The sequence below is a fragment of the Suillus bovinus genome, assembly GCF_016758785.1.
Source record: "Suillus bovinus strain UH-Sbo-P2 chromosome Unknown EDB93scaffold_7, whole genome shotgun sequence".
Lineage (NCBI taxonomy): Eukaryota > Fungi > Basidiomycota > Agaricomycetes > Boletales > Suillaceae > Suillus > Suillus bovinus.
The window spans coordinates 280820-306580 of NW_024542063.1; the positions used below are offsets into that span (position 1 = coordinate 280820).

The 25761-nt window shown below is 47.6% G+C and overlaps 9 protein-coding genes across 9 annotated transcripts; 6 read left to right on the plus strand and 3 right to left on the minus strand.

Annotated features, from left to right (window-relative positions):
• Window positions 1-184: 184 nt before the first annotated feature.
• EDB93DRAFT_1101011 (uncharacterized protein) lies at window positions 185-2207 on the minus strand (the record flags this gene model as incomplete). Its single annotated transcript, XM_041447061.1, is given in 6 exon segments — window positions 185-848; window positions 1312-1462; window positions 1541-1705; window positions 1725-1923; window positions 2005-2052; window positions 2118-2207. 6 exon segments carry the CDS (start codon window positions 2205-2207, stop codon window positions 185-187), a joined length of 1317 nt encoding a protein of 438 aa, XP_041311407.1.
• Window positions 2208-4793: 2586 nt separating this feature from the next.
• Window positions 4794-5501, minus strand: EDB93DRAFT_1246738 (uncharacterized protein; the record flags this gene model as incomplete). The annotated part of the gene is made up of 2 exons (XM_041452495.1): window positions 4794-4816; window positions 4868-5501. The coding sequence occupies 2 exons, from the start codon at window positions 5499-5501 to the stop codon at window positions 4794-4796; spliced, it is 657 nt and encodes a 218-aa protein (XP_041311408.1).
• Window positions 5502-5610: 109 nt separating this feature from the next.
• On the minus strand, window positions 5611-6667 carry EDB93DRAFT_805592 (uncharacterized protein). The gene is made up of 6 exons (XM_041457548.1): window positions 6593-6667; window positions 6445-6531; window positions 6315-6356; window positions 5810-6232; window positions 5675-5747; window positions 5611-5622 (listed from the first exon to the last, which is right to left on the minus strand). The coding sequence occupies exons 1-4, from the start codon at window positions 6599-6601 to the stop codon at window positions 5834-5836; spliced, it is 537 nt and encodes a 178-aa protein (XP_041311409.1). The 5' UTR covers window positions 6602-6667; the 3' UTR covers window positions 5611-5622; window positions 5675-5747; window positions 5810-5833.
• Window positions 6668-8046: 1379 nt separating this feature from the next.
• Window positions 8047-9372, plus strand: EDB93DRAFT_1246739 (regulator of chromosome condensation 1/beta-lactamase-inhibitor protein II; the record flags this gene model as incomplete). Its single annotated transcript, XM_041452496.1, has 1 exon — window positions 8047-9372. The coding sequence occupies one exon, from the start codon at window positions 8047-8049 to the stop codon at window positions 9370-9372; it is 1326 nt and encodes a 441-aa protein (XP_041311410.1).
• A 1754-nt stretch (window positions 9373-11126) lies between these two features.
• Window positions 11127-12352, plus strand: EDB93DRAFT_1246740 (glycoside hydrolase family 16 protein; the record flags this gene model as incomplete). Its single annotated transcript, XM_041452497.1, has 4 exons — window positions 11127-11506; window positions 11557-11874; window positions 11937-12259; window positions 12312-12352. 4 exons carry the CDS (start codon window positions 11127-11129, stop codon window positions 12350-12352), a joined length of 1062 nt encoding a protein of 353 aa, XP_041311411.1.
• A 1111-nt stretch (window positions 12353-13463) lies between these two features.
• Window positions 13464-14708, plus strand: EDB93DRAFT_1101015 (glycoside hydrolase family 16 protein; the record flags this gene model as incomplete). The annotated part of the gene is made up of 5 exons (XM_041447062.1): window positions 13464-13633; window positions 13687-13854; window positions 13908-14228; window positions 14290-14609; window positions 14668-14708. The coding sequence occupies 5 exons, from the start codon at window positions 13464-13466 to the stop codon at window positions 14706-14708; spliced, it is 1020 nt and encodes a 339-aa protein (XP_041311412.1).
• A 2057-nt stretch (window positions 14709-16765) lies between these two features.
• Window positions 16766-18007, plus strand: EDB93DRAFT_1123989 (glycoside hydrolase family 16 protein). Its single transcript, XM_041448658.1, has 4 exons — window positions 16766-17015; window positions 17068-17382; window positions 17433-17752; window positions 17805-18007. Exons 1-4 carry the CDS (start codon window positions 16828-16830, stop codon window positions 17849-17851), a joined length of 870 nt encoding a protein of 289 aa, XP_041311413.1. The 5' UTR covers window positions 16766-16827; the 3' UTR covers window positions 17852-18007.
• Window positions 18008-19881: 1874 nt separating this feature from the next.
• Window positions 19882-21521, plus strand: EDB93DRAFT_1238538 (glycoside hydrolase family 16 protein; the record flags this gene model as incomplete). Its single annotated transcript, XM_041451545.1, has 6 exons — window positions 19882-19886; window positions 20324-20383; window positions 20438-20686; window positions 20732-21052; window positions 21103-21422; window positions 21481-21521. 6 exons carry the CDS (start codon window positions 19882-19884, stop codon window positions 21519-21521), a joined length of 996 nt encoding a protein of 331 aa, XP_041311414.1.
• A 2015-nt stretch (window positions 21522-23536) lies between these two features.
• Window positions 23537-25745, plus strand: EDB93DRAFT_805936 (uncharacterized protein). Its single transcript, XM_041457549.1, has 10 exons — window positions 23537-23680; window positions 23733-23778; window positions 23836-23864; window positions 23915-23981; window positions 24029-24069; window positions 24132-24338; window positions 24395-24655; window positions 24705-24977; window positions 25038-25211; window positions 25263-25745. The coding sequence occupies exons 1-10, from the start codon at window positions 23649-23651 to the stop codon at window positions 25618-25620; spliced, it is 1488 nt and encodes a 495-aa protein (XP_041311415.1). The 5' UTR covers window positions 23537-23648; the 3' UTR covers window positions 25621-25745.
• The last annotated feature ends 16 nt before the right edge of the window (window positions 25746-25761 follow it).

Sequence of the window (25761 nt, forward strand, 5' to 3'; positions counted from 1 at the left end):
GCTCGGCATGATTCAGTCAGAGTTTGGTGTCTTTGTTTCCTGTCCTCACTGTCACAAGGCTCTACATGTACACACAACTGGTGAGGTGGAGCCTGCTTTTCTCAAGGCTTTCTCCATGTTTTTTTTGGCGAGTGCCCCCCAACCCCTTGGCCTGCTCAGACCCCCCCCCCCCCCCCCCACTCCCTCACCCCCAGCCTGGTTTGGCCGTCCGCCCCAGGCTGGGCCTTGAGGCACCACTTCCCTCTCCACCCCACCCCTCTTTTTTTTTCTCCTTCCCCCTCTGCCACTTCACCCCCAGCCTGGTTTGGCCATCCGCCCCAGGCTGGGCCTTGAGGCACCACCTCCCCACCACTCTTTTTTTTTCTCCTTCCCCCTCTGCCACCCGGCCCCCCTCCTGCATGCCTCTATTCTTTTTGCTGGCCGTGGGTGACTTCACAGCGCCTGCGGGCACAGAGACAACGCAGGCATGCTGCTGCAGGCAGGCCTCCTGTGCATGGGCGTTAGCAATCAAGCATGGCAGCTGTTGATTTTTTTTGCTGGCACCTTGTTTTTTTTTGGTGAGCCCCCCCGCCTTCAGCCCACTCAAAGCCCCCTCCTCACCCAGCCTGGTTTGGCCATCCACCCCAGGCTGGGCCTTGGTGCACCACTTCCCTCTCCGCCACACCCCCCACCCCTCTTTTTTTTTTCTTTCTTGCTGACCAACCATGGTTTTTTTAGTGCCCCCCCGGTTCTCAGGGTAGGGGTCGCCCGTCCGAGTAGCCTCCTCCAGCCACTCCCTCGGCTGACTCGTCCACAGCCTTACTTCGCATGGTGTCTGTGGCCCAGCTTTGAGCCTTCTACTGCCCCACCTGTGATGAGTTTGTGCACGTCATCACAGATCACACCACGGTGGCCTGGGTGCAAGTGGAGCCTGTCATTGAGCAGGTTGTGACTTCATCATTGAAGCACCGCACGGTGATCTATGTACTTCCCGTATGTTTCTGGACAAAATCATGTGACTACAACCTGTATACAACACTCTCAGTTGGCATAGACGCTGGGCTTGTAGCGCATCTTCTGATTCTTTTTTAAGATGAACAACTTCAGTGCTTTGACTTGTTGACTGATAGTATGCTACAGTAGAATCCAGAAGACATGCAAATTTAGAACATTGTCAGACCAAAGGTAGAAATTACAAATGCGCAGATGGTGACAGGGAGGACTGATGCAAAGGTGGGGGTAAAAATGGAATGAATGTCTCTGAGTGTGAATGGTTGTGGGGCAAAATAAACAGTCTATCAACTTCCAAGTCAATGATGAGCTTAGTGCCACCTGGGTTTTCCAGATCTGAGTTGCCTCCCAGGATTTTGGTCGCGAGGATGTGAGTCAACTCCATGTTCATCTTTCATCCTCTTGTACAGCTTTCTATGGAAGGTCTGGAGGCACTCCAAAGCTTCCTTTGCCAGGCCAAGATCCTTCAGCTCTGAAACAAAGTAATAGAGTTGAGTGGTCTTGGTCAGTCAATCATGAGCTTTGCTCCTGCGGTCTTCCTTCAGTGTACCCCAGTGGGTCCATGTAGCCACTAGATCTTGTCTGCTGACCGTGCAAAATGGGCTGAGGGCCTGCCAGATTATATCTGGTAGGGCCTCAGGCCCAAGTGTTACAGGCCTGGGTGGCCAAGCCTTTCCTAACCCACCAAATGTGACATCCACAAGTGTGCCAGCACCTAATCAACAACCACTCACCAGTATATATATTTTTCCATGCCATGCAGACACTGGACTCAAGTTCAGACTGCTGTACACCCAGGTGATGGAGGTCTGAGTTGACACCAGGTGGAGTTTGTACAGCCGGACTAGGGTGTGCAAACTCTGCTGTGCTCACATGAGGGAGATCTGAGTCAATGGCATGGAGTATCTGTAAAGTGGGACCAGGGTTTTGGTCCTGCAGAAGCACCACTATTCAGCAACCAACCAATAAGAGGTCAGGTGGGGTATCACCTCTGGTAAAACACTGTCTACACACATCCTGTAGTAGGAAGCTCTCATCAAACCAGGCTGGTTTGGAATCCATCTGGAGACATTTTGATGTGCAATCCAATCAATTGTGTTCACCATGGCAACACCACATGAACTAACATCCAGTTGTTGTGGACAATCTGAGTATTGAAAAATCCACCCTGAGCCCTTCTTCACCGGTTTGCCCAGTCTATCAAGGACCAGCTCCATGTCCTTTTCTATGCGGCCATGATCACAGGCATTGTGAAGTGAATCATATACCATGCAGCTTCTTTCCTCCATATTGGCATCCACAGCTAGCCAGTGTCTGTTCCTGTAACAGAAAGGAAGGAGGATGTGGTAGATGTGGCAATCAACTAACTCCTGCCACACTCTCTCCTGAATTGATGTAGCTCCCATCAAGGAGCAGGTTATAATCTCCACACCAGGAGTGGCAGACTGTTGGTAATTTCTCAAGGATTCTAGGATAAAGTCAACATGACAGTGTAAAGAGTTGATCTCTGCTGGGCTCAGCAGAAATTGTACCACCTAGTCAACAATGTTTAGGTAGATCTCAGCACAACCTATGCTGCTATACTTGCAGAGCAAGTGCATTCGATCCTAAAGGGATTGCTAATTGGTTTTAGTAGTAAAAATGTGTCAGTAATGCAAATAACAAAATGTCCAATGGTGCAAAACAATGTCCGAATGTAATCCAATGATGTCCGAAGGTACTTATCCAATGTCTGAAGCCGAAGTGCGATGTCCAAGATTTCGGACTTTCAGACTTCACAATAATAGGTCGGAAACTTTATAATGAGTGTCGGATTGCGAGCGGTATGCGCGAGTATAACGAGTGACAGAGTATGACGGTGAATGAATGGTAATATTTTGCAATGCAACTAAGAACTACGAGAATATTCTGGGTGATCCGCAGAGTCGGGAAACGGCTCCTAACTACTGGATGATGATTGCTACAGGTCACTACAGAGTATTTAAGTAAGTACGTAGAAATTCAGAAAACTACAGGCAAAGATAGTAGCGATATATTTCGGGTCCGATGTCCTATGTAATAAGACATGAGGTGCTGCGGACATGTAATAATGTGGTCCGAATGTCAGAAAACGTGCATGGGAATAACTACGCACCTAGTGGGGCTAGTTCGGATGGATAGGACACGGGATGGACAAGTGCGCGTGAAGTGTGATCGGCCGATGCGATGTCCAAAGGTCGGATCCGCCGGATCCGATACGGAGTGGCTCAGACATGTGCGAAAGTGCATCGGACATGTGCGCATATATTTTGGGTGTTGACGTGAGTATGAAAATACATGGTTTCAAGCCCAACACCGCGACCATCGCTACAACAGTCGTCCAGGTACTGATCGGATAACATGTGAGCTAGAATTGTGGTTCGAAGATTGGTGTGACCTTGGCCAGGGATATATCCTGAGTGGAGCGATTTGCAATATGCCGAAGGAGCTCCCCCGAAAAAAACATTGGTCCACTCCTCCCTCTTTGACCTGTCTTCAAGCCATGCAATTATCTCCTGGTCTGGAGCGTTGGCAGGGTTTAAGGCTGAGGGCTGCATGGGAGAATCCATTTCTTCTGATCTGTAGTGTAGAAGTTTGTAAGGTTACTGCTGCTATGAGAAAACTATTTTTGTTTAGCTCACTGGGGGAGCCCCTGCTCGGACAGGTCTGTCTAGGACATACTGATGTCTGGTAGTGCTTGGTTGTAACCCACTTCATTTTCCCAGAGCAGGCTGTTCATGTACAAAGGGCTGTGCCGCTCCATGTCTTCTGGGTGACAGTCCACTGTGTGGCTTGGACTCGTTAAGGGTGCAACTGCTCTGTGACCCTAAGTTAAGGAATATGGAACTATGCCTGACGGTGGGATCTGTCCAAGTCAACAGTCAACCTGAAAGGCAACTTACTAGGGCATACAATTCAGGGACTCCCTGCATGAACAATCCAGGGGGTCCATCTTAGATATCTTTCAATGCATAATGGCACAGCATGAATGGGCATGCTATACATGCCAGGGTAGAGGTGGGGCCCAAAAGGCTCTGAGTAATGACCTAGTTTGACTTCTTTGTCAATCTGAGACTTGATAATCTCTTTTTTGGCAGCAAATTGAGAGGACCAAAGGAATTGTCATGAGTCAGAGGCTGATCACCGAAATGTGTGTCAGTGAATGGCCAGAAACCTCCATGGAGACCGATGCAAACTGAATGGACAAAAGCAGGTTTAGGATGATCTGAGAGCAGAGATTCAAACTCGTCTATATTAATACAAGTAGAGACGCAAAAAAGATGAGGATTGTTTGAAATGGTACAAAGAGCTGAAGAATTCTGAAAGGGGTAGGATCTACTAATAGATATTAACTTCTCATCGATGACAATATTGCGGATGAGATGGGTGAGTTTGTGTATGCCAGCCTTGATTAGGTTCCCGTTGAAGATGGGGATGATGATGCACCATCGGAGACGATGATCTTGGGACAGGAGACAGCGAAGGACGAGGGCTGGGTTGTGACGAGGTTGAGTGTAGGATCGCACAATCCCAAATTTGGTCACCGACGAGGTGAGGAGAGGTTGAGAGATACACCGCAACCAAGTGACCAAGGCAGCCAAATGACTGGCAAGTAGTGGAATTAACTAGAAGGACGGTGAGAGACGAATAACACAAAAAGAGAGACGAGTTTTAGCAGGCTGCAGCGCAAACAAAGTTCCATTCAGGTATAACAAGTATAGAGTAGTGACAGCATTTAAACGCAGAGCAAGCGCAACTATGACCAGAAGGGTATAGTGACCTATTCACTGGCGAGAGGTGGTGATAACTAGAAGAAGATAAACACAAATGGGAAGCAGCAGTTGTATGGAAAACTCACTGGAACCCAGAGATTCCACCAAGGAGATAAACCTCTGCCACACACAATGCAGACACGGGCCTTGCACTGCTGATAGCAGAGTTGCCGGATCAGAGAGTCCAAGGCCAGGCGTGCCAAACCTGAATACGAGACCGTGGTATGACTGCTGGGGTTGATGTGTCCGTGAACGGAAGATGAGGTCACCGGCATAGTTGGAGTGATGTGCGAACCCCTTGAAATGGCTCGACGCAAACATCTTGTGGTCCGAAAATGTGGAATGTGAGTCCCTAACGCCAACATCGGAGGTGAAGTTGTTTGGAAAGGAACTAGGAAAGAGGTCAGAGCAATCGATGATGCCGTGGTTGAGGTTATGAAAGGAAAATGGAGATGACGGTGCAGGAGACAACCCATCAGCAAATGATGACCTGCTACTGGAGAAAGCAGACATATCGAGCCGGGGGTTGGCAGAAAACCAGTCCTGCGGACCCCAAGCTGACTTTCCAATAGTGTTCAAGCGACAATCAAAGACTGAGTGGCTAAGCAGATAATCAGAAGTGATATGTGATGATGTCAGAGAAGTAGCGGTCACGGACCACATTGCGCATTTGAGAGGTGTCTCTGTGCTGGACCAAGTCTGCGACTGAGAGGAGTCCATGAGCTCTGAGAGCTCAAAGATAGAGCGCCCATCTGGGAGGGTTGACTGAATTTTACTGGAGAGATGTGTCTTCGCATTGGGGCAGTGCTCCTTGTACGTGTCAGGAAAGTAAGTGCGAAATCTAGTAGAGGCCAGGTATGAAAATTAACAAACGGAAATTGGGGAGTACCAACCGGTCCTTAAGGTCCACAGGTGAGCGGGTTGTCAAAAGTCAGCTTCGGATCTTTCGATATGGCCTTCCAATTGCTGACGCCCCACAGAGGAAACAGAATTGATATTGTGAGACATTATTTGAAAGTCGTATGTACCGTGTTGCAGCCCTCAACGAGCATTTAGGTTTCTTCTTTGGACCATTTCTTGCGCGGTTTCTTCTGCTGAATTATAAAAGCGCCAACTGATTTGTGGTAGTCGCCATTACCAGCCATCTTGCACATCTTTCCCTTACGTTCTGGCATCGGTGCAGAAATTTCTGCAACGTGCAATACAAGGCCAGCGTCGTCACGAAAATTCCACGCTGGTACGAGCCTGGGGAAAGACGGAAGTGCAAGCGATGCATGTCTTTGCTTTAGTGTGGAAGAGGTCGATGATGTTGATGAAATGGAGGAGGATACTGCAGGAAAGGGAGCTGTAAAAGAAAAAGTGACAGTAGTTGGAGGTTTTGCAAGACAGGTCCGCTGATTCTGACATTGTAGATGTTCAACAGAGACAAGACCTGAATGAAAAATGATAATCTTTTGAAGTATTATAATGAAAACCGGGAGAAGTAGAATCAGATATGAATTGCAGGGGGCGGACCTCACATGAGGGTATCACCAGACATGTTGATTGACAGACGTTATCACTGTACTGTACAGCCTGCTCAGATGGTTCGAAACGTTGGGTCGTGGATTGCAATGAGGACAAAAGAAACTCAGAGAGGATGAAGCACCAGATTTGAACTAACACTGATAGACTGCCGCAGGGCATCGCAGATTGGTGTTGATGATCTTGATCCCATAGCGGCGGTGCGAAGTCGGCAAGACAAAATCATCTTTGAACCAGAAACTATGTCAGAAATTCAAGAGGTGCAACGGTTGCAAATCGCAACTAACAGGAAGCATAGTGACTTTCACTCACAAATCAGTGGAAGGAAGGAGCTCGGTCCTTGCAAGAGGCATGGTAGGCTTGTAGGCATTTTCTAGTTCCTGAGTCATCTAACATATATAAGCACGAGATACCATCAGCTCGGCGTCAATTGTGTCCACTGTGTCATGCTGTGCAGCGCTGACACACGCTCCCATCGTTCTCTCAGTGTCTTCTGCTCATTCTTTTCACTCACTATCATGGCAACCAGCTGTAACGTTCCACAGATTGGTCGGTATTCAAAATGCTTCTAAATATCAATCTCGCCACGAAACACGTTGGTAGACAAATTCAACGACATATTGGAGTCCATGCCTGGGGATTATCGTCAGTAATGAATGATAGTGCGCTAAATGAAAACTGAAAACAAACTAGATAGCTATCTAAGCTCCAATATTTTGAAACAAGCCGACCACGCACCTATCAACGCTCCAGAGCAAACACCCGACTACCTAGCGATGCTGACTGCGCCCGGAATTCCACCGCATCAACTGGACCTCAAAATCGACTGCATATGCGCCATACAACAGAACCTGTCAGTGGAAAAAGGGTTAGTAAAGAATGCACATGTACGAATAACCACCCTACATCATCGTTTCGTCCAGGTCCAACTACTCAACAATCTGGAGAACCACTGTATTCCACGGATCACGTTGACTTTCCATCCTTATTGGTCAAGCTGGACTGTAAATTGCAAGCAATTCCCATTGAGATTAACTTACGCGACCACTTTCAACGGCTGCCAAAGACTGATGCTGTCTCACACCATTCTCGATCTCAAGACAAATCCTTTTGTGCATGGTCAACTGTATACTGCTCTTTCGCACGTGAAGATACACTTTGCTTATTCGGAGCAGGAAATGAAGAAAAAGATATGGCGAATATTGTATATAAAATTCTACTTTTGTAACAGTGTTCATAAACCACAACGACTGAGGGTCACCGCTTGTATATAAATATGTAGTAATAGGAGGAGGGCTTTGTTGAATGCACAAGATTCCCGGATTTGTCTGTCGAATGGTGTGCAGAATTGCTGTGCCTATCTGATTTTGCCCTGTGATGCGAACCAGTACTAGTACTATAGAGCATGTGTGACAAGGTTCAAAATTAAATCAGAAAAAGAGTTGAATTTTTCCTGACAACCGATACTTGACCGACACGATCGAGTTTCGATTGCTAATTATAGATTGTACATGTTGCATGGTATAAAAGGAAAGGTTCATTACATAATTGTTGTGGTGAGCTCTTGACTCGGAGTCACATGCATGTGACACCCGCACTCCTCCTCCAACATTTGATTTACCTGCAGGATTGTAGACTAAAAACATATCCATATACGTGCATGGTCAGAGTTGATTGATTCAAATCGTTCGGTTTCTTTCAGTAATCACGATCAATTCTTATATCCGACGGCCGATTCATGATGGACTCTGCTCAGACTCCATATCTACGTCTCCTAGCTGCTGGCTCCAACGCTCGCGGTCAGCTAGCCAATGGCTCTGACGACGATTCACATATCTTCAAAAATTGTCGCTTCATAAACTGCACAGAGGGCACGCTTCCTCCCCATACGTTCGGGATCTTGCAGCTTGCGACTGGAGCAAACCACACTCTCGCATTATTGGATTTTGGCGGCGGACGAAGGGAGCTTTGGGGGTGTGGAGACGGACGCAAAGGGCAGCTGGGTCCTGAATACATGGGACAATTGACAGAATTCACGCCGATCAGCATGCCATTGTACAAAACCTATGCTGCTCAAGGGTATACCTGTTGTCTCGTCGCTGCTGCTTGGGAGACATCATATCTTGTTTTGAAATCGCCCTCCAGACCAGACGTAGTTATCTCGATGGGTTCAAATGACTTTGGGGCACTCGGCGTGGGCACAAAACAAGCTACGGCAACTCCGGCAGTCGTTTCGTTTGATCACCTCACTATCGAGGGACGTTCTATCTATCCCAATGAGCTGGTTGTCGAGTCCGTTGTCGCAGGACCTCGTCATGTCGTACTTCATGTGCGAACTGTTCTCAATGATGAACATATGCTCATTGGCTGGGGGTTGGCCAGACATGGCCAACTAGGGGACACGAAGATCGTAAACCATGATCGCCCTCACATCATTTCCCTTGATGTATCTCCAGATCCGGCGCAAACGTGTTCTCTCGGTCTCCAACACACTGTCGTCTGCCACCAATCGGGGCGGACAACAGTGTTTGGATCTAACAAGAAAGGACAACTCCATGGGATGAATTCCTGGGGACGCGTCCGACAAGTTGGGTGCACGTGGAATGGGACATACCTCCTTAGAGATGACGATGAAGATACCCTTATATCAATAGGAAGTAATTCCCATGGTCAACTAGGTCGAGAGTCGCAAGTCGAGGAGAACGGGGTCACTGTCGGGCCTGTCGAATTTACCTTATCTCACGATGGCAAATCACCCCCGCTGAGATCATTTGCTTGCGGCAGCGAACATGTGATAGCAGTGATATCTCCATCTGGCTCGTCAGACATGGAAGTTTGGGGTTGGGGATGGAATGAGCATGGTAACTTGGGGCTGGACCATACGGATGATGTGCCGAAGCCCATCAAGATCTGGCCAGCAAAGGGACATGTGCTAGACGGAAGAATTGCTGGAGTATGGGCCGGAAATGGGACTAGTTGGATATTGTTAGAAACGGCTATGCTGAAACGCGATGTATGCCATGACAAAGCGGGCCCAAGGCTTGGGACCCCCGTCTGGTCTCAATGAGGCCATCGAGCTGCAACGAGCTGCAACACCCCCCTGTCCCCCCACCATTCCCATCGATCATGAATCTTTCCGGCAGCCTTCGGGACAGACTCGAGCAACGGGGAGTCCCATGTGACCTTGATGGGCCATCGGGTTCCATCGTACTGTGCTAGTCCTCTGTTCCCACACCTCCGTTTCCCTCGATCCTAGGCCTCACCTTTCCAGGATCTTACCCAACCGATACTGCGCTGCGGCATAGCTTGCATGCACTGCACCAATGGTGAACTTATCCCGATCATCCGGTAACGATGACATTCCTGAGCCGTGATATACGCTTTGGGCTTTTTAAAGAAAGCCTTCGAAGGAGGTCACGGTTTAGAGTGAGCTTCGAGTCATTCATTGGGATGCCATATCATCGAGAAGTATGACTACCATGACTCCGGCGAATCGGGCCTCAGGTGATGCTAGTGCACACTGCATTCGAGTTGAGTATGCGCCGATCTGCAACTCTCACGAAAGTGCTTTTGTGATGCAATCTTGGGACACATCGTCTTACTGACTGATTTTCAGCGCCTTCGAATTTATTTATATAAATCCAAAATCCATCTTTGCTCCAATCGAGGGCTGATTAGTATCATCATGAAACTGATTGTCCTTTCAATTTTCTTCTTTTTTCTTTTGGTTCTATGTCCATTGAGGATGATATCGATGATATTCTATGTAGATAGATCATAGTGGGCTAGGATAGGCTAGGATCATCAGTACTCAGTGATGAGTCACAGCCAGTTGGGTTAGCACCAACATTGTCATTGCCATTTTGACTCGTATTATGTATGTACAGTCTTCATACCAAGCCTACAACCGACAAGCAGAAACGGCAGCCGATCGCCAACCGACCGCTGTCGCGAAACACAATTCAGGGTTGTTCGAGAGCAGGATAAAATTGGTCGGAACCGAGTTAGGTCATTGAAGGTGTCGATTGGTAACAAAGGTTCGTGAATGTCTTTCCATTCAACACGAGAAGAATCAGAATCAGCATGGATCACGTTAACAATTCACCTTACTACTTTTGCAATAGAGCCCCCGCTTTCATCTCGTTTGCCTCGCGTCGTGCGATTAACAGTCAACGTCGACGTCGTCAACATTTATTCGCTCCCTCTGAGCGTGGGTGCCGGGCGACGGGAATCGACCATACCTCCTCATACGTTCTTGTCAACGAACAAGGTTCCGCGGAGATATATTCTTTGTGTTGCTCGCCTCGTGAAATTCTCGAAAGTCATTAAAGCCGCCCCAACACTGTCACGGTGCGCTCCGCCACACACACTAGTACGTACCGTTTAACAACATACTTCCAAGGAACAGGTTTATTTCGTACGCCATCCGTGGTAGTTGATTTTTCCTGATTGTGTCTTGGGCCAGTTGGGACTAGGCTGGAGATCCGCCTTGGACAATTTGAGCCACTTCAACCTTACTTCGGCGCCGCAGTGATAGAGCTCCAGGTATGCTCTTCAGCCAACTCATCCTCAGTAATGCTTTGTTTTGACACCACTTGTTTACAGCGTTACCATCGCGAGTTATGATTGAGCTATGAAGCTGCAAATTCGTTGACAAATGGGATAGGAAAAACTGAGATTGAGCGGGGCCGAGATATAATAACATGGCAATCTGGTGCAAGAAGCCTCCGAGTCGTGAATGTCACTTTCGGGTTTTCAACCACGACCCTACTAATATGGCCAGTATAACCACCGACTTCGAGTTATCTCTGTTTCAATCATATGGACTGTTTCTACAAGTTGTTTCTGGCGGCTCTCTTGTGTATCGTCCTGGTTGATGTTGGCCGTTATTGGTACTTGCATCATCACCATACTACTGCTCTTATCGACAAAACCTACGTCATACAAGACTTTTATCAGGGCAACGATTTCTTCAAGAACGTACCACCTGTCTACTTTCAGCTTTTCTTATCGGCTAATTGTCTTCCACCATCTAGTGACTGGATTTTCGCCGTTGGCCCGGATCCCACTGGTGGGAATGTCATCTATCAAAGCCAATCGGACGCGCAGTCCAAGGGACTTGCGTATGTCAACGACAATAACTCGTTGATCCTTGCAGTTGATTCAACTAGCACCGTTGCTGCTGGCGGCCAACGTGCCTCGTGCGTAATGCCTGTTTATTGTGATTTATGAGTATTCATCACAAACACAGTGTTCGTATAACATCTCAGAACAGTTACGATGGCGGCCTCTTTATCTTTGACGCCTCCTACATGCCTGTAGGTTGTTCTACGTGGCCCAGCTTCTGGACCGTTGGCCCGCACTGGCCCATGGCTGGTGAAATCGACATTGTAGAGGGCGTGAATAATCACGACACAAATCAGATGACACTTCATACTGGCTCAAACCAAACTTGTACCAACGAAATGACAAATAGTACCCAACAGTTTACGGGCCAGATAAAAAAGAACAACTGTCACAGCTCCAGGCATGCGGACTCGGGCTGCAGCATCGAGGACACCAACACAAGGTTTGTATCGTACTTACCTCTTTCTTATGCGCTAATCGTGACCTGACACTTGTGCATGATAGCTCTTTTGGTTATGGTTTCAACAATGCAGACGGCGGTGTCTTTGCACTCTTATGGGACAATTCCGCTGGCATGTCGATATGGCACTTTGCTCGGGCTAATATCCCTGCGGATCTCATAGCCCAAACGCCCAGGCCTTCTACATGGGGCATACCAGCCGGACTCTGGTCTTTACAAACCTGTGACATCTCGACCAATTTTTACGAGCACCAGATGGTCATTGACACTACTATCTGCGGCGATTGGGCAGGAGGTAGTATCTACGCCCAATCTGGATGTCCAGGAACGTGTTCAGATATGGTCGCCAATGCTACCAACTACGTTGGTAAGTTTGACAGGATAGCGAACCCTTCCACATTCTCAGTGTTCCGTTGTAGATGCCAAGTGGGTCATCAATTACGTCGCCGTCTATCATTAACGTTGGCCTCGATTCCCCGTTATTGTATCTACATCTGTAAGCATGTTCAACTCGTGTTAACAACAAAACAGACTGATTTGTTGTACGCTGTTACTACTTATCTTAATGACCGCTCTATGATGCTAAGATGTCCAGGAAGCATACGAATTATGGTAAGTGGATCATTGTCATTCGAACAGTAGGCTTCGATGTTCACACATACCAAAGACACAGCTAAGTACCATATGGTGGCCCCGTTGCCATGGAGATCAAGCAGGCCATGGCTTGCTTTGGAAAAATACAGTGGAGTTAGATAGCCTCATATTAATACAAGTAGTGGGTTAAGCGCTAAGCGTCCATGTCCAAAGTGCGCCATCTCGGACAATTGTGCGATACAATTGGCCCAGATAAAGCCATCGAGATCCATAACAGTCACAAAGTACTGGTCATCCTTGAAAGAAATCCTCTTTGCCATGAACGGCTTGCACCCCGTCTGTATCTGATCTGAAGTCAACCTCCTCACAACTGCGGCGCACCAATGTCTCGTTTGGTACGCACCTGCTCCACGATGAAAACATAAAATAGTTTAAACAAGCGAAACCGATGCCAAATTTACGCCCAGAATGCGTCCTTTGGAGAGCCATTTCCGAGAACATCATGAGGTGTTGAATACTTCCGAATCTCTAAATGGATGCAGGGTAGTCCATTATTGAAATTCTTCAGTACATTGCTTCAGTTTTCAGCATTAAAATGGTGCGTTTCACTTTTTGACTTTTGATTTACATCATTTTCACTGCACGCTTGGAAACTGTTGAAAGCGTTGACATGAGAAATTGACTAACCAGTCTTGGAATACAACAGATGATGATTGGATCAAGGACAAAAGGACTGTTTAGCGTGATTAGCGATATTATAAGGTCGCCGAGTGTGGCCGAGATAATTCCAAGGTAATGCAGTGTGGCAGCCCACAGCAACGAGGTCCGTAAAACCGTTGCTTTTGATGCTTTAAATCACTTGAACGTTCCTTCAGCGTTTCTTTGTTCCGTTTTCCACATCCTTCTCTTTAAATTTCACTGCTCTTTCAATCCTTTCGTTTAATCCTTTGGACTCCCTTACTTTCTTTTGCTTCACGATGTACACACTCTCTAAGCTCTTGCTAGCCGCTCTCTCATTGACCACCCTGGTTGGTGCTCACCATCCGTCGCGCGCGCACTCGCGTCACCGCCATGCTGCTGTCCGTAGCCAGTCTACCAGCAAAGTCTATACCATCCAAGACTTATACCAGGGGGAGGATTTCATCAAGTACGTACCGTTTATCATATATGCAGTTTCGACGTAACTCATCATCTATTTAGTGATTGGGACTTTTTCACTGGTTCGGACCCCACCAGTGGCAATGTCAAATACCAAAGCAAATCGAACGCACAGTCTAAAGGGCTTGCATACGTCAATGACTGTGATAATTCGACAGTTCTTGCAGTGGACTCAACCAGCACTGTTTCTCCCGGTGGCCAACGTGACTCGTGCGTAATGCCCGTTGTTTATTATGATTTATGAGTATTCATCACGAATGCAGTGTTCGTATCACATCTCAAAAGAGCTACAACGGTGGTCTTTTTGTCATTGATGCCTCGAACATGCCTGTCGGCTGTTCTACATGGCCCAGTTTCTGGACCGTTGGCCCGAACTGGCCCTCGGCGGGTGAAATCGATATTGTCGAGGGTGTGAATAACCAGGCGACAAACCAAATGACCCTTCATAGTGGCACGGGTCAAAGTTGTACTATCGGAAAGTCAACTAGTAGTGCCGGTCTGTTTACTGGCCAGGTCCTTGGGACCAACTGTTACAGCACCGATAATGCGGACGCAGGCTGCGGCGTTGAGGACACAGACCCAAGGTTTGCATTAGATCTCTTTCTTACTGTGCGTCAACTGGGACCTAATGTGTCCTTGTGGCAGGTCTTTTGGATATGGCTTCAACGGTGCGGGGGGTGGTGTCTTTGCGCTTCTGTGGGACACTTCTTCTGGCATGTCAGTGTGGCATTTCGCTCGTGGTGAAATTCCTGCGGATCTTACGGCGCACGCGCCCAATCCTTCCACTTGGAGTGCTCCAGCTGGTTTCTGGTCTGCACAAAGTTGTGACATATCAGCCAACTTCCACGACCATCAGATGGTCATCGATACTACCATCTGCGGCAATTGGGCAGGCGGTGCCTACTCCAGTTCTGGATGCCCAGGAACGTGTTCGGATATGGTCGCCAATGCTACCAACTATGTCGGTAAGTTTTCTTGGGATATATGTTCATGTCGCACCACTCATCTTTAATGTTGTTATAGATGCCCAGTGGGTAATCAACTACGTTGCCGTCTACAACTGAATATTCGCCTTAAATTTTTCATTATTTGCATTGCATCACATCCACATCATACCCTGCATTCATCACATAGCACATCATCATCTATTATTTTGCTTTATTGACAGGATCAATTACTGTTCGCATATGTTGCGCTGGTCGCTTTCGTATTTGCTGCGCATTTCGAGGAATCTGACACCATGGCCTACCTACGAATAATTAGACTCAAAATACATCGATTCTATGCTTGAAGCTTGTATATGTCGTATCAATCTTACACATGTTCTGCGTGGGTCCTGGGAGAGCTACTGAGATCATTTCAAATTCCGACCCATGATTGTCACCTCAACGCTAAGAGCCTGAGTTGCAAAGGCCCTGCAGCGCCACTCTCTGCTGCGGCTATTGTGCAAGTAAACAAGTGACCAGTCCCTATCAATCATTTTCTCGGCAACTTAATCACTGCACATTCCATGTGCACTTAGTGAAACTGGCTGGTTGAATCTCCCACCGACTTAATCGTCACGTTGCAACCTATCATGACGAGAAGAAACCGGATTCCTTCATCCCTGCGAGCAGCGCTGAGGACGAACATATGTCGCAGTGGAAACTATTCAACTTCAAAGTTCACGATTTCAGACTCCTCGAACACTTAATACGATGCGCTGGTATTATCAGTTTTTCAACCTTTCGATTCCACCTGTCTTCCGTACCCTATGGTTTGGCTACTTCCAACGCTGTCGAATCCTCACCTTTTCGGTTGTTGCACTGACTCGTCCGCCACTGGAATGTACTACTAGTACACCCCCCCTCCCCGCGCGTCCCCCTTGTTCACTAGGACATCGCTGGAACATCTCGGGACCGTCATTAACTTCGTCATCAGTCATAACTTGAATTCGAAAGGAGGATCGTGATGAGTCTTGGCCATCATCTGCCGTGCGCTTTTTCAACGTTAATTTTCGGACCATTCCCCGAATACTGAGGTTCCAGAGAAGCAATTATGAACTGCCGTGCACACAATCCAATCTGCTACTGGGAGATACTTCTTTACATGTGGATGCCGCTTATGGAGTTAAGTCTTCCATAACGACCTTCTGTTCGCTCAATCTTGGCAGTTGTCGTCATTACGATCATCACGTTCGTGTATTGTTCGGTTTTCTTTAAGGCTCTACTTTTTAGTGCTGTCCGAGTCTGCAGAAGGCTGCCGCTCCTTCAAGTTCAACCGGTTTGATGGCTCTGCCAGCAGATACGGCAGAATGCTATACGGCAGAACCTGTGATATAATGTACGTCGCGACAATTCAAATGAACCGACTAAAACACAAGTTAGGACCCATCATACGTCATTAGAATGTGCCGCACAGTAGAGGTAGTGCGGTCTTTGGATGCCAATTTTGATCAATTCCACAGTATTCGCGCCTTACTCATTGTTGGTACTTCCGGGCTCGACTCAGCGGGCTATATCTAATTTGAGATCATTTGGCGCCGCGGTGATAATGCTCCATATTCCTTGAGGCTCGGGGGCTAAGTAACAAATTCTTCCAACCACCATTTTAACCGTGAATATCTTGACTCCTGTTGTTTACAGTGCTGCGATTACCATCTATGAAATTACAAATATCGACAAGGAGGAATGATTGCTCAATTCACGGGATGCAGAGGGTGGCGGTTGCATTGGGAATGAGGTGTTGAGGCCCCGAAATTAATCAGGCCCGCGAAGGTGATCGTCGGACGCGAATACGAAGGAACGGCTGATATTCTGAGGTAATGACATGCAACCAAGCGATGGGGTTGTGGGCATCCTTTTGATCTTTTGATCTTAACAGCACAATAAAGCCCCATGGCCACCGTTATTTTGAATGTTGCGTTAACTCTTCCCCTTCTGCTTCACTGCTGTTTCATTGTTTCGGACGACTGCCAAGCTTCCCTCATTTACACCGTGTCTGTGCAATGCATTCTTTCTATAGACTCTTTCTAGTGACTCTTCCATTGACCACCCTGGTCGGTGCTCACTCTCACCCACCTTATGGCCCTATCACTATTGGTACAAAGTCAACAAACGGAGTCTACACGATTCAAGACTTTTACCAGGCTGAAGATTTTTTCAAGCACGTACCACATATAAAGATTCAACTTGAATTTGGCTAATGGTCTTCCATTTACCTAGTGACTGGGACTTCTATACCGGCTCAGACCCTACCGGTGGAAACGTCATCTACCAAAACAAGTCGGCCGCAGAGTCCGAGAGACTTGCATATGTCGATTACTCCGACTACACAACGGTCCTTGCAGTTGATTCGACCAGCACTGTTGCCGCTGGCGGCGATCGTAACGCGTGCGTAAAGAACGTGTCTATTTATATTATATGCGTCTCACCATAGCTTTAGTGTTCGTATCACATCACAAAATAGCTATAGCGGTGGTCTCTTTATCATGGATGCCGTCAAAATGCCTGTCGGCTGTTCTACGTGGCCTAGTTTCTGGACTGTTGGGCCGAACTGGCCATATGGGGGTGAAATTGACATTGTCGAGGGCATCAATGACCAGGCAAAAAATCAGATGACACTTCACAGTGGCACAAATCACGCCTGCACCATCGATACGAATGATTCCGATGAGTTTACAGGCTCCATCCTCTCGAGCAACTGTTACAGCACCGAGACCTCAGACTCAGGCTGTAGTATTATGGATAGTAGCTCAACGTTTGTATCTCTGTTGTGCGTTAATCTCAATCTAACGAACCCATGGGCAGGTCTTTTGCGTATGGATTCAACAATGCAGGGGGTGGTGTCTTTGCGCTTTTGTGGGACAATTCCACTGGCATGTCAATGTGGCACTTCGCTCGGTCTAACATCCCTACTGACCTCACGGCCCGAGTACCCACGCCTTCCAGTTGGGGCACTCCGTCTGGTTTCTGGTCTGAAAAAACCTGCGATATAACAGACAACTTCTACGACCATCAGATGGTCATCGATACTACCATCTGCGGCAATTGGGCAGGCGGTGCCTACTCGCAATCTGGATGCCCAGGAACGTGCGCAGATATGATTGCCAATGCTAGTAACTACGTCGGTAAGTCCGCTAAATGCTTGATCGCTTCGCATTACTCAGTGTTTTGTTGTAGACGCTAAGTGGGTTATAAACTACGTTGCTGTCTATCAGTATCAGTAACCATTCACCTCAATCGTTTATTTTTTCTACTGCCGGTTGGGGCAGGGTCTCATGCTGGACATTGTTGCATATCCGAGTTCATACTATTATAATTTGTCTTGTTTAATGCATTAAGTGCATGAAATTCTCGGAAATAGAAGTTTGCTGAAGTGTGAATGCCTGACTTGGGCCTATACCTGACGCTTATGGACCGATGTCTTGTCCTAGTGGTCTCGGAACATAAGCTTATCATTCTGCCGACACATGATGCATGATGCTTCGATGATGTCCAAGTCTAGCGAAATGACATATTCAACAAGCGCCATATGGGTAGCTTCGATGGGCTTGTATTACGCGGCTTCGATAGTACACTTGCATGGCGTAAAAACACCCGATCGTCGAAGGAGTGATGCGTTTGGCACGTCCATTGCAAATCCGTAGACAATTTCGCAAGAAGTCAGTCTTACGATCATGAGAAGCACGCTGCAGAAGGCTTTGAGGCGTGACGGATCTGAGCCTGCTCGCAACTCAATGTTGTGCTGAATCTATGGGCAGACTTGTTCAATGCGGCTTGCTAGATGCCAGTTCAACTCAACTAAAATAGGAAAGGAACTTGGCATTGGACACCTATATGTACCAAGCCAATATCGGCAGCCCCACGGCAGATTTTATTCATTAAGCTACTTCGCAGCTTACATAGCTGGTACATTGGCGCGTGAAAGAAGAAGATAAGTGCGACGCGTTGTGCTGTCACACTGGCACGTGATGCCAGCAAGAGTAAGTTGGTCAATCGGGATTCGGCAGACTTTTAGAACTTGATCAGATGGCATGCGAACCTGCACGGTGTAAACTGGTCTGCATCACTCTAGACTCGGGCTAAAGACTTGATATTTCTTTTTCTCGTCGTGCAAGCAAGCCAGTGGTTTGCTGACGTGCACTGGCGCTGTCTATCAGGATGATCCCGTCGTCAATATAACCACAGTGAGTGCTCCGTAGTCACTTGCTTCAAGTTGCATGTATCATGCATGGGTTTGTGAGATCTATATGAGAATGAGAGAAAGAACTTCAAGTCTTTCATCTCAGCGCGTGCGCACTGACAAAATCCCATTCGGTTGTCACTCAGTACTCAGAATCGATCTCTATCACCGCGCTATTCTACATGCGACAGTTGATTCAACGGACTTCAAAGTTCCAACACCATGCATTGATATACTTGGTCTGTCGACCTTTTCTTTCCGTTTCGTTGCTCTGACCGATGCCCATCAAACTCTATAGCGCCCTTCAAGGCTCGACTACTTTCAATGCTGTCAAAACATTGCCCTCACCCTCACTTATTGCACAGATCCATGCCAGACCAGTCCGGACTTGTTTACGCTTGGACCGGCTCAAGCGAGGGGTTTTCCAGGGTGCAGAAACGAAAAGTGCTCGTGCATGGGGAGTAATAACGGAGCCACAGCTACTAGTAACCCCTTTCACCACAAATATGCGTTGCGGGGATCCTTTAAGGGTCAGCCGTACTGGCACAGCGGCAGCTCATTGTCACCTGAACATGCATCCCTAATGTCCATGTCACGCGCGTTCTTCACATCGATTTCGAAGTATTTGCCGACTCTTGGAGCTTGCGAGAAAGGACAGCATTACTAGCAAGAGCTGGCGCCTGCACACAAGATGATATGCTCGGGGAATGTTCGCACGATGCGACCATATCCCAGTCTCCCATTACGATTATCACGTACGTTTAATTCGTTGTTCGGTTCCTTCCAAACTTCTAGATTTTATTGTTGCTATCGCTCTGCCGACAGCGACAGTGAGTTATCTGAATGCCAACATTCCGAATTTCAAGGCATTGACAGGCCTTACCCATTCTTTGACTACCCGACCCTGATGAATACAGCCCAGAGTTTATGGGGGTTATGGCATAAAGTCGTCTAATTTGAGCTACTTTGGCGCTGCGGTGATAGAACTCGAGGACTACACACTTTCGGCCAGTGTCTCAGTTTCAGCTATACATGTTTTGACTCCTGTTGTCTACAGGGTCGCCGTTGCAAGCGATGAAGTTGCATCGATCAAGGTGGACGAAGACAGAAATGCCAGGCAACTCCTAGAATACAGAGTGGTTGTTTTGAGGACAAAATAAGATGAATTAGGGCCGCCATAAGATGCGGTCCCGAACTTCGGTAACCAACGCGAACACAAAGGAACGACGAATCACTCATCTGGCTAGGAGGGGCTAGCCGGGGCGAGGTAATCGAATACTTCCTGAGGCAACAAGGTAGGTGAACGTCATTTTCCATGTCGAGCACAATAAAACCCCATGAGCAACGTGACTATCAATGCTGCATTACTTTCCCCCTCCTGCCGTTTCATTTTTTTTGAGGATTCCTTGCGCTTGCACCTGGTTTGCATGATGCATTCTTTCTATAAAATTTGTTTAGCGACACTCCCATTGACCATTCTGGTTGGTGCTCGTCGATACTCGCCCTCGCGTTACAGCCGTACTACTGCTAAGGCCTACTCCGTTCAAGATTATTATCAGGGGGATGATTTCTTCAAGTGCGCTCGTTATGTTTAACTTGCAACTCGGTTAATAGTCTTCTACCAATCTAGTGACTGGGACTTCTATACTGGCTCGGACCCCAGCGGTGGGAATGTCATTTACCAAAGCAAATCGGATGCACAGTCCAAGGGACTTGCATATGTCAATGGTGGCTCTGACAATGATAATGATAATGACAACGATAACGACAACGATAACGGTGATACTGACAGCTACTCCTCTTCCTCCTCTTCCTCGTCCTCGGTGGTCCTGGCAATTGATTCAACTAGCACTGTTGCCGCTGGTGGCGATCGTGACGCGTGCGTAAAGACCGTATTTATTTATATTATATGCGTTTACCAAAGTTGCAGTGTTCGTATATCATCTCAGACGAGTTACAGTAGTGGGCTTTTTGTCTTGGATGCCTCACAAATGCCCGTCGGCTGTTCTGTATGGCCTAGTTTCTGGACAGTTGGACCGAACTGGCCATATGGGGGTGAAATTGACATTGTCGAGGGTATCAATAACCAGGCGAAAAATCAGATGACACTTCATAGTGGCACAAATTACACCTGCACCATCGATACGGATGATTCCGATGAGTATACAGGCTCTGTCCTCGCGAGCGACTGTTACAGCACTGAATCCTCGGACGCAGGCTGCAGCATCATGGATAGTAGCTCAACGTTTGTATCTCTGTTGTTCGTCAATCCCAACCTAACGGTTCCCGGAGCAGGTCTTTTGCGGATGGCTTCAACAATGCAGGGGGCGGTGTCTTTGCGCTTGAATGGGACAATTCCGTTGGAATGTCAATGTGGCACTTCGCTCGGTCTGACATCCCTGCTGACCTCACGGCCCAAGCACCCACGCCTTCCAGTTGGGGCACTCCGTCTGGTTTCTGGTCTGCAAAAACCTGCGACATAACAGACAACTTCTACGAACACCAGATGGTCATCGACACTACTATCTGCGGCAGCTGGGCAGGTGGTGCATACTCACAATCCGGATGCTCAGGAGAGTGCACGGATATGGTTGCCGATGCTAGTAACTATGTCGGTAAGTTTCGGCTGAATAGCTACTTATTCGTTTCACGATGCTCATTGCTCCATCGTAGATGCCAAGTGGGTCATCAACTACGTCGCCGTCTACCAGTAAATACATGGCTTCAATCCTTTATCTTCCTCTACTTTGCTACTTCAGAACGTCTCAAACGTCCTTTTCTTTTGAATCTTTTCTTTTCTTTTCTTTTCTTTGACAGTATCGTTCTCTTATTGTACTTATAATGACGCATGTTATTTGGCATTTGGAAGGACTGGGTGATCGGGTATCTGTACGAGTTACGCCCCAAATACAATGGACCTACATATGATGTGCTCAATCTTTACGCTTAGATGTGATTCTGATAAGCCGCTTACGTAAGGATCTATCATCGTGCGTTCGAAAAGGGGATATGTTCACACACACCTTTTGTTAACTGACCACATCCTGCAGACCGATGGATTCCCAGCAGCAGCAGCCGCCAGTCCCGATATCCGACATCATCACGACAGCGTGGCCAAGAAGAGCAGTCAAGGTTTGTGCTTAACGTTCACGCCCCCTTTTAATGTTAGCTTATCAAGAACATCACTAGGCATGTGCCAGTTGCAGGTAATCATCTCGTGATTGAGGGGCACTCCTCGTGTCCTAATATTCTTCCCCTGCAGGCGCGATAAAATACGCTGCGATGGACAAAAGTAGGTCTACTCTGATTTTACTCCCATTTAATCGATGATTTGATGTCTTTTTGATCAATTAGGCCGTGTGGAGGCTGCGTCAAGAAAGGTTACACTATTGAACAATGCGTTGCTGGGTGCGAGAACTGTCGAAAGGCTCGCGCGCGTTGTGAAGGTGGAAAGCCTTGCCTCAGGTGTCGAGAGGATCAGGTAGAGTGCACCGAAGGCCATCACCACCCGGTTTTGCGTGCAGAACCTCCTCCTGTCTTAGTTCTTCGCGGGCCACATCGCTCAAAGCCCGACCGTGCAAAACTGGCTTGCCAAAACTGTCGTCGGGATAATAAGAAGGTAAGCTTGTGCTGTGGTTGAGGATGCTATTTTGACCTACCCTGCATTTAGTGTGATGATCAACGACCTTGCTCTCGATGCATCGCACGTGGGGAAGAGTGTGTTCATGTGGGGAAAGGACCTAAACTTGTTAAGCTTCGTTGCGAGGGTTGCAGACAAGACAATAAGAAATGCGAGGATGCACGTCCGTGTAGGCAATGCGTTGAATGTGGCAAGGAGTGTATCAGCGTTCAGAGGAAGGGCAGAGGTCACGGTACCCGTGTCAAAGCGGTCAGTCTTTGTTTAGAGTACGCATACTTCTTTTAACGCTATCTTTTCAGGCGTGTGTGTATTGCAGGTAAGTCATCAACTACTATTTAGAACATCACTTCAACAACCGCATAGACGCGATAAGGTGAGGTGTGAAGGCGTGAGGTAGGTGGTTTTGATGCCGCTAGTATGCGCATTAGTTGACGACCGTTAGGCCATGTATACACTGTATGCGCAAGGGGTACCAATGTATCGATCGCATCTGTCAAATCTGTACTCAGCAAGGCGTTAGTGGCGGATGCCCACATCTCGCTGAAGGATCGGACAGTGATGGTACGCGAATCATCCAATAGAACGTTACCTCGTACCCCATAATCACCATCTTCAGCAGCGATCGCCATGGGGAGTATGCAGCCTCCCCATCCAATGCCAATTCAAATTCAACAATCCTCCATGATGATGACACCTCTGCCTTTCCCAACCCAAGTCTATGGTCCCATACCATACCATTTGCTAGCGCAATCCAACCATGAAATTGGATCCTTACACGTACCTGCGCTACCTCGTCCTGTTGGTTCTTTTTATCCCATGGTCGACCCTTCTATCAATGGCCCTCAACCCAACATATCTTCAGAACGGTACGACCCATTACTTACAGGTCCAAGTGACTTTTCGAAGTCGGGCGGGTAAATACATACGTTGTAAAGGTCAGACTTTGCTTGGAACAGGATAGTTGTAATTTTAGCCTCGCTTTGAAAAGCGATACCTAGAATATCGTACTTCTGTAAGCTTTAATGCTTCCGACTCAATTCTCGGGGCAAGCTTCAAGGGAAACCAAATGCGGGATTTCCCTTGTTGAGTTTATTTGTACATGCTTGGCACCGAATCTTCGAGTGGTACCACCAACTGGAGTTCATTGTCCTCGTCCCGTATATTTCTGTTTCTTTTGAGCTGACCGGATACATTCTTTACCATGAGCAATACCCCAATTTCATCCCCGGAGAGGTTGTTTTAAAACATGGACATTTTATACGTTTCCCGCTGACATAGCACTTAGACCAAAGGCTGTATCATCCAAGATTAAATACGCCGGCAAGGCCAAGGTCAGCGCGTTATTTTACGCGATCTCACGCGAATAGGTCTCTGACATGTCTTCCCAGAAGAAGAGAAGTGTTTCAAACATTGCAGAGTACGCCATTAAACATACTGGACGCGGCAAATGACCTTACGTTTCGGCAGAAACACGTCAGACGAAGAATTGGACACGCATCAAAGTATTGGGACTAGCGATCCCCAAGAAACCTCCGTAGGTTGGTTTCTCAAACCTGGGCTTGTCAATTAACGATGGATTAGCCGTCTGAACCAAAAGCTGCCCCCAAAATGGTCGAGGTTTTGTGAGTACAGAATGTAAACCTGTACATCTATAATTCATGATTGTCTGTCATATGCTATTTAGTCTTCCTGGACCATCGCCACCACAATCCCCCCGCAATTCCCAAGAAAGCCAGGTGCTTCCTGCAAAACCTGTCAGCAAAGCCAGGGTATCCCGTAGTCGCGCTTCATCATTGGTATCCTTGAAAGGTTCTGTCCGTCATGAGAGCCCCTCTGTCCTTCCCGTTCGTGCGAAATCGTCAGATAAGAGTTCCCCCGTCTCAAAGGCCAAGTATGTATCTCGGGTTCCTTGGTGTTTAGTGGTCACTCACCACACTGGGTGACCAGGTGTCCTGATAGCCCCGAAGACGATGCAGATGAGACTTCGTCTATTGCAGAATCATCTGCCGGAGCTCGAATACGCCGGTCTGAATCCGAGCGTATTCAGTATTTCAAAGACCAGTCACAATGTGATGGTATGGAGCCGCGCCGAGTTCATTGCTCTCGATGCGACAAATGGATCAATCTTGGCAAGAGACAGACTTATGCTGTTCGTCCTTGGGAGATCCATCGACGGAAATGTGATCCACAATCCCCTATTTCGAAGAAGTTGGTACATTTCGCACTGAAAATTAAACACTACTTATCCTGTGAACAGGAGCCACCGAGGTGAGACCGAAGTAGAAAAACCCGAAGGAGAGGTTTCGGTGTCAGAATTGAGTCAGGATATTACTAAACAGCCTTCACCTCAGTCGGCTCAGCAGGGTGACGTCGAAAGGAAAGCTTTACTGGAAGAGGATCCTCGTGCCCAAGAGGTCAAACCGCACGAAGTTCTTTGTCGATCCTGCCAGAAATGGATCAAGCTGTCGATCGATCATGCCTACGCTCTTGGAAATTGGCATGCACATCAACAACGGTGTTCAGGTGTCGTGTGAGTGATCATTTATTTTACGGGTTTTGCTACAGTTTTGCCAACTAATGGTTTAATCAGACCCAGCCGAGTGGCTACCGCAGAGAGAAAATACAGTCTGCTGACTGACCCTCAAGCGAAGGCGTCTTCCGCTCGACATGTCGAGTGTGCTTTTTGCAGGACGAATGTCGAACTGGACGATGTCGTTCAGTATGATTTAACCAAGTGGCACGAGCACAAAGCAAAGTGTTGTTCGTGAGTGAATATCACTTTACCAACGTTCTTTACAAGTAACAGTGGCTGTAGTCATGCTGTTCAATTCACTCCAAAAGCTTCTAGTTCGCGACTTTCGCGCGTTTTCCCTCCACCGTCTGGTCAGACGATCACTCAAACGCCTATAAGTGAGGTACACAAACCTCCTACATCCTCGAGTTCAGCGCCTACAGGCGCCATAGCCACCAATGACAACTCCTCATATCGCACTGGGGAGAAACGCGCCCGGGACGAAGAAGATGCTAGAGAAGACCGTCCTGTGAATCGTCCGAGAACCGTAGCCTATCAAGCGCCCGAGAATGAAGCGCCAGGGCCGTGGGGTTGGTTTATGCAGCCTTTCAAAGCTTTTGTGCGTGGGTTCCGTGAAGGTTTAGGCACTCCATCTACGTAAATATTCGCACTAGTGTGTTTTTTGAATTGTGTCGATTGTATTGTACCTCGTTCTATCTATCGTGCTTTGTTTTCTTTACAATGCTATTCAACTATTTCCTTGGATGCTTGGGGTAAATGTAAACACGCGCGAACGAGCATG

Coding starts and splice junctions, on each gene's coding strand:
- EDB93DRAFT_805592 (XM_041457548.1), bottom strand. Junction 6,357..6,444: donor CCCTGCGGCAGTCTATCAGT/GTTAGTTCAAAT, acceptor CCATCTGAGCAG/GCTGTACAGTACAGTGATAA. Junction 6,233..6,314: donor TCTGTCAATCAACATGTCTG/GTGATACCCTCA, acceptor ATACTTCAAAAG/ATTATCATTTTTCATTCAGG.
- EDB93DRAFT_1123989 (XM_041448658.1), top strand. CDS start 16,828: ATGGTCTTCCATTTACCTAGTGACTGGGACTTCTATACCGGCTCAGAC. Junction 17,016..17,067: donor GCTGGCGGCGATCGTAACGC/GTGCGTAAAGAA, acceptor CCATAGCTTTAG/TGTTCGTATCACATCACAAA. Junction 17,383..17,432: donor ATTATGGATAGTAGCTCAAC/GTTTGTATCTCT, acceptor ACCCATGGGCAG/GTCTTTTGCGTATGGATTCA.
- EDB93DRAFT_805936 (XM_041457549.1), top strand. CDS start 23,649: ATGAGCAATACCCCAATTTCATCCCCGGAGAG. Junction 24,070..24,131: donor CCCAAAATGGTCGAGGTTTT/GTGAGTACAGAA, acceptor TATGCTATTTAG/TCTTCCTGGACCATCGCCAC. Junction 24,656..24,704: donor CAATCCCCTATTTCGAAGAA/GTTGGTACATTT, acceptor TCCTGTGAACAG/GAGCCACCGAGGTGAGACCG.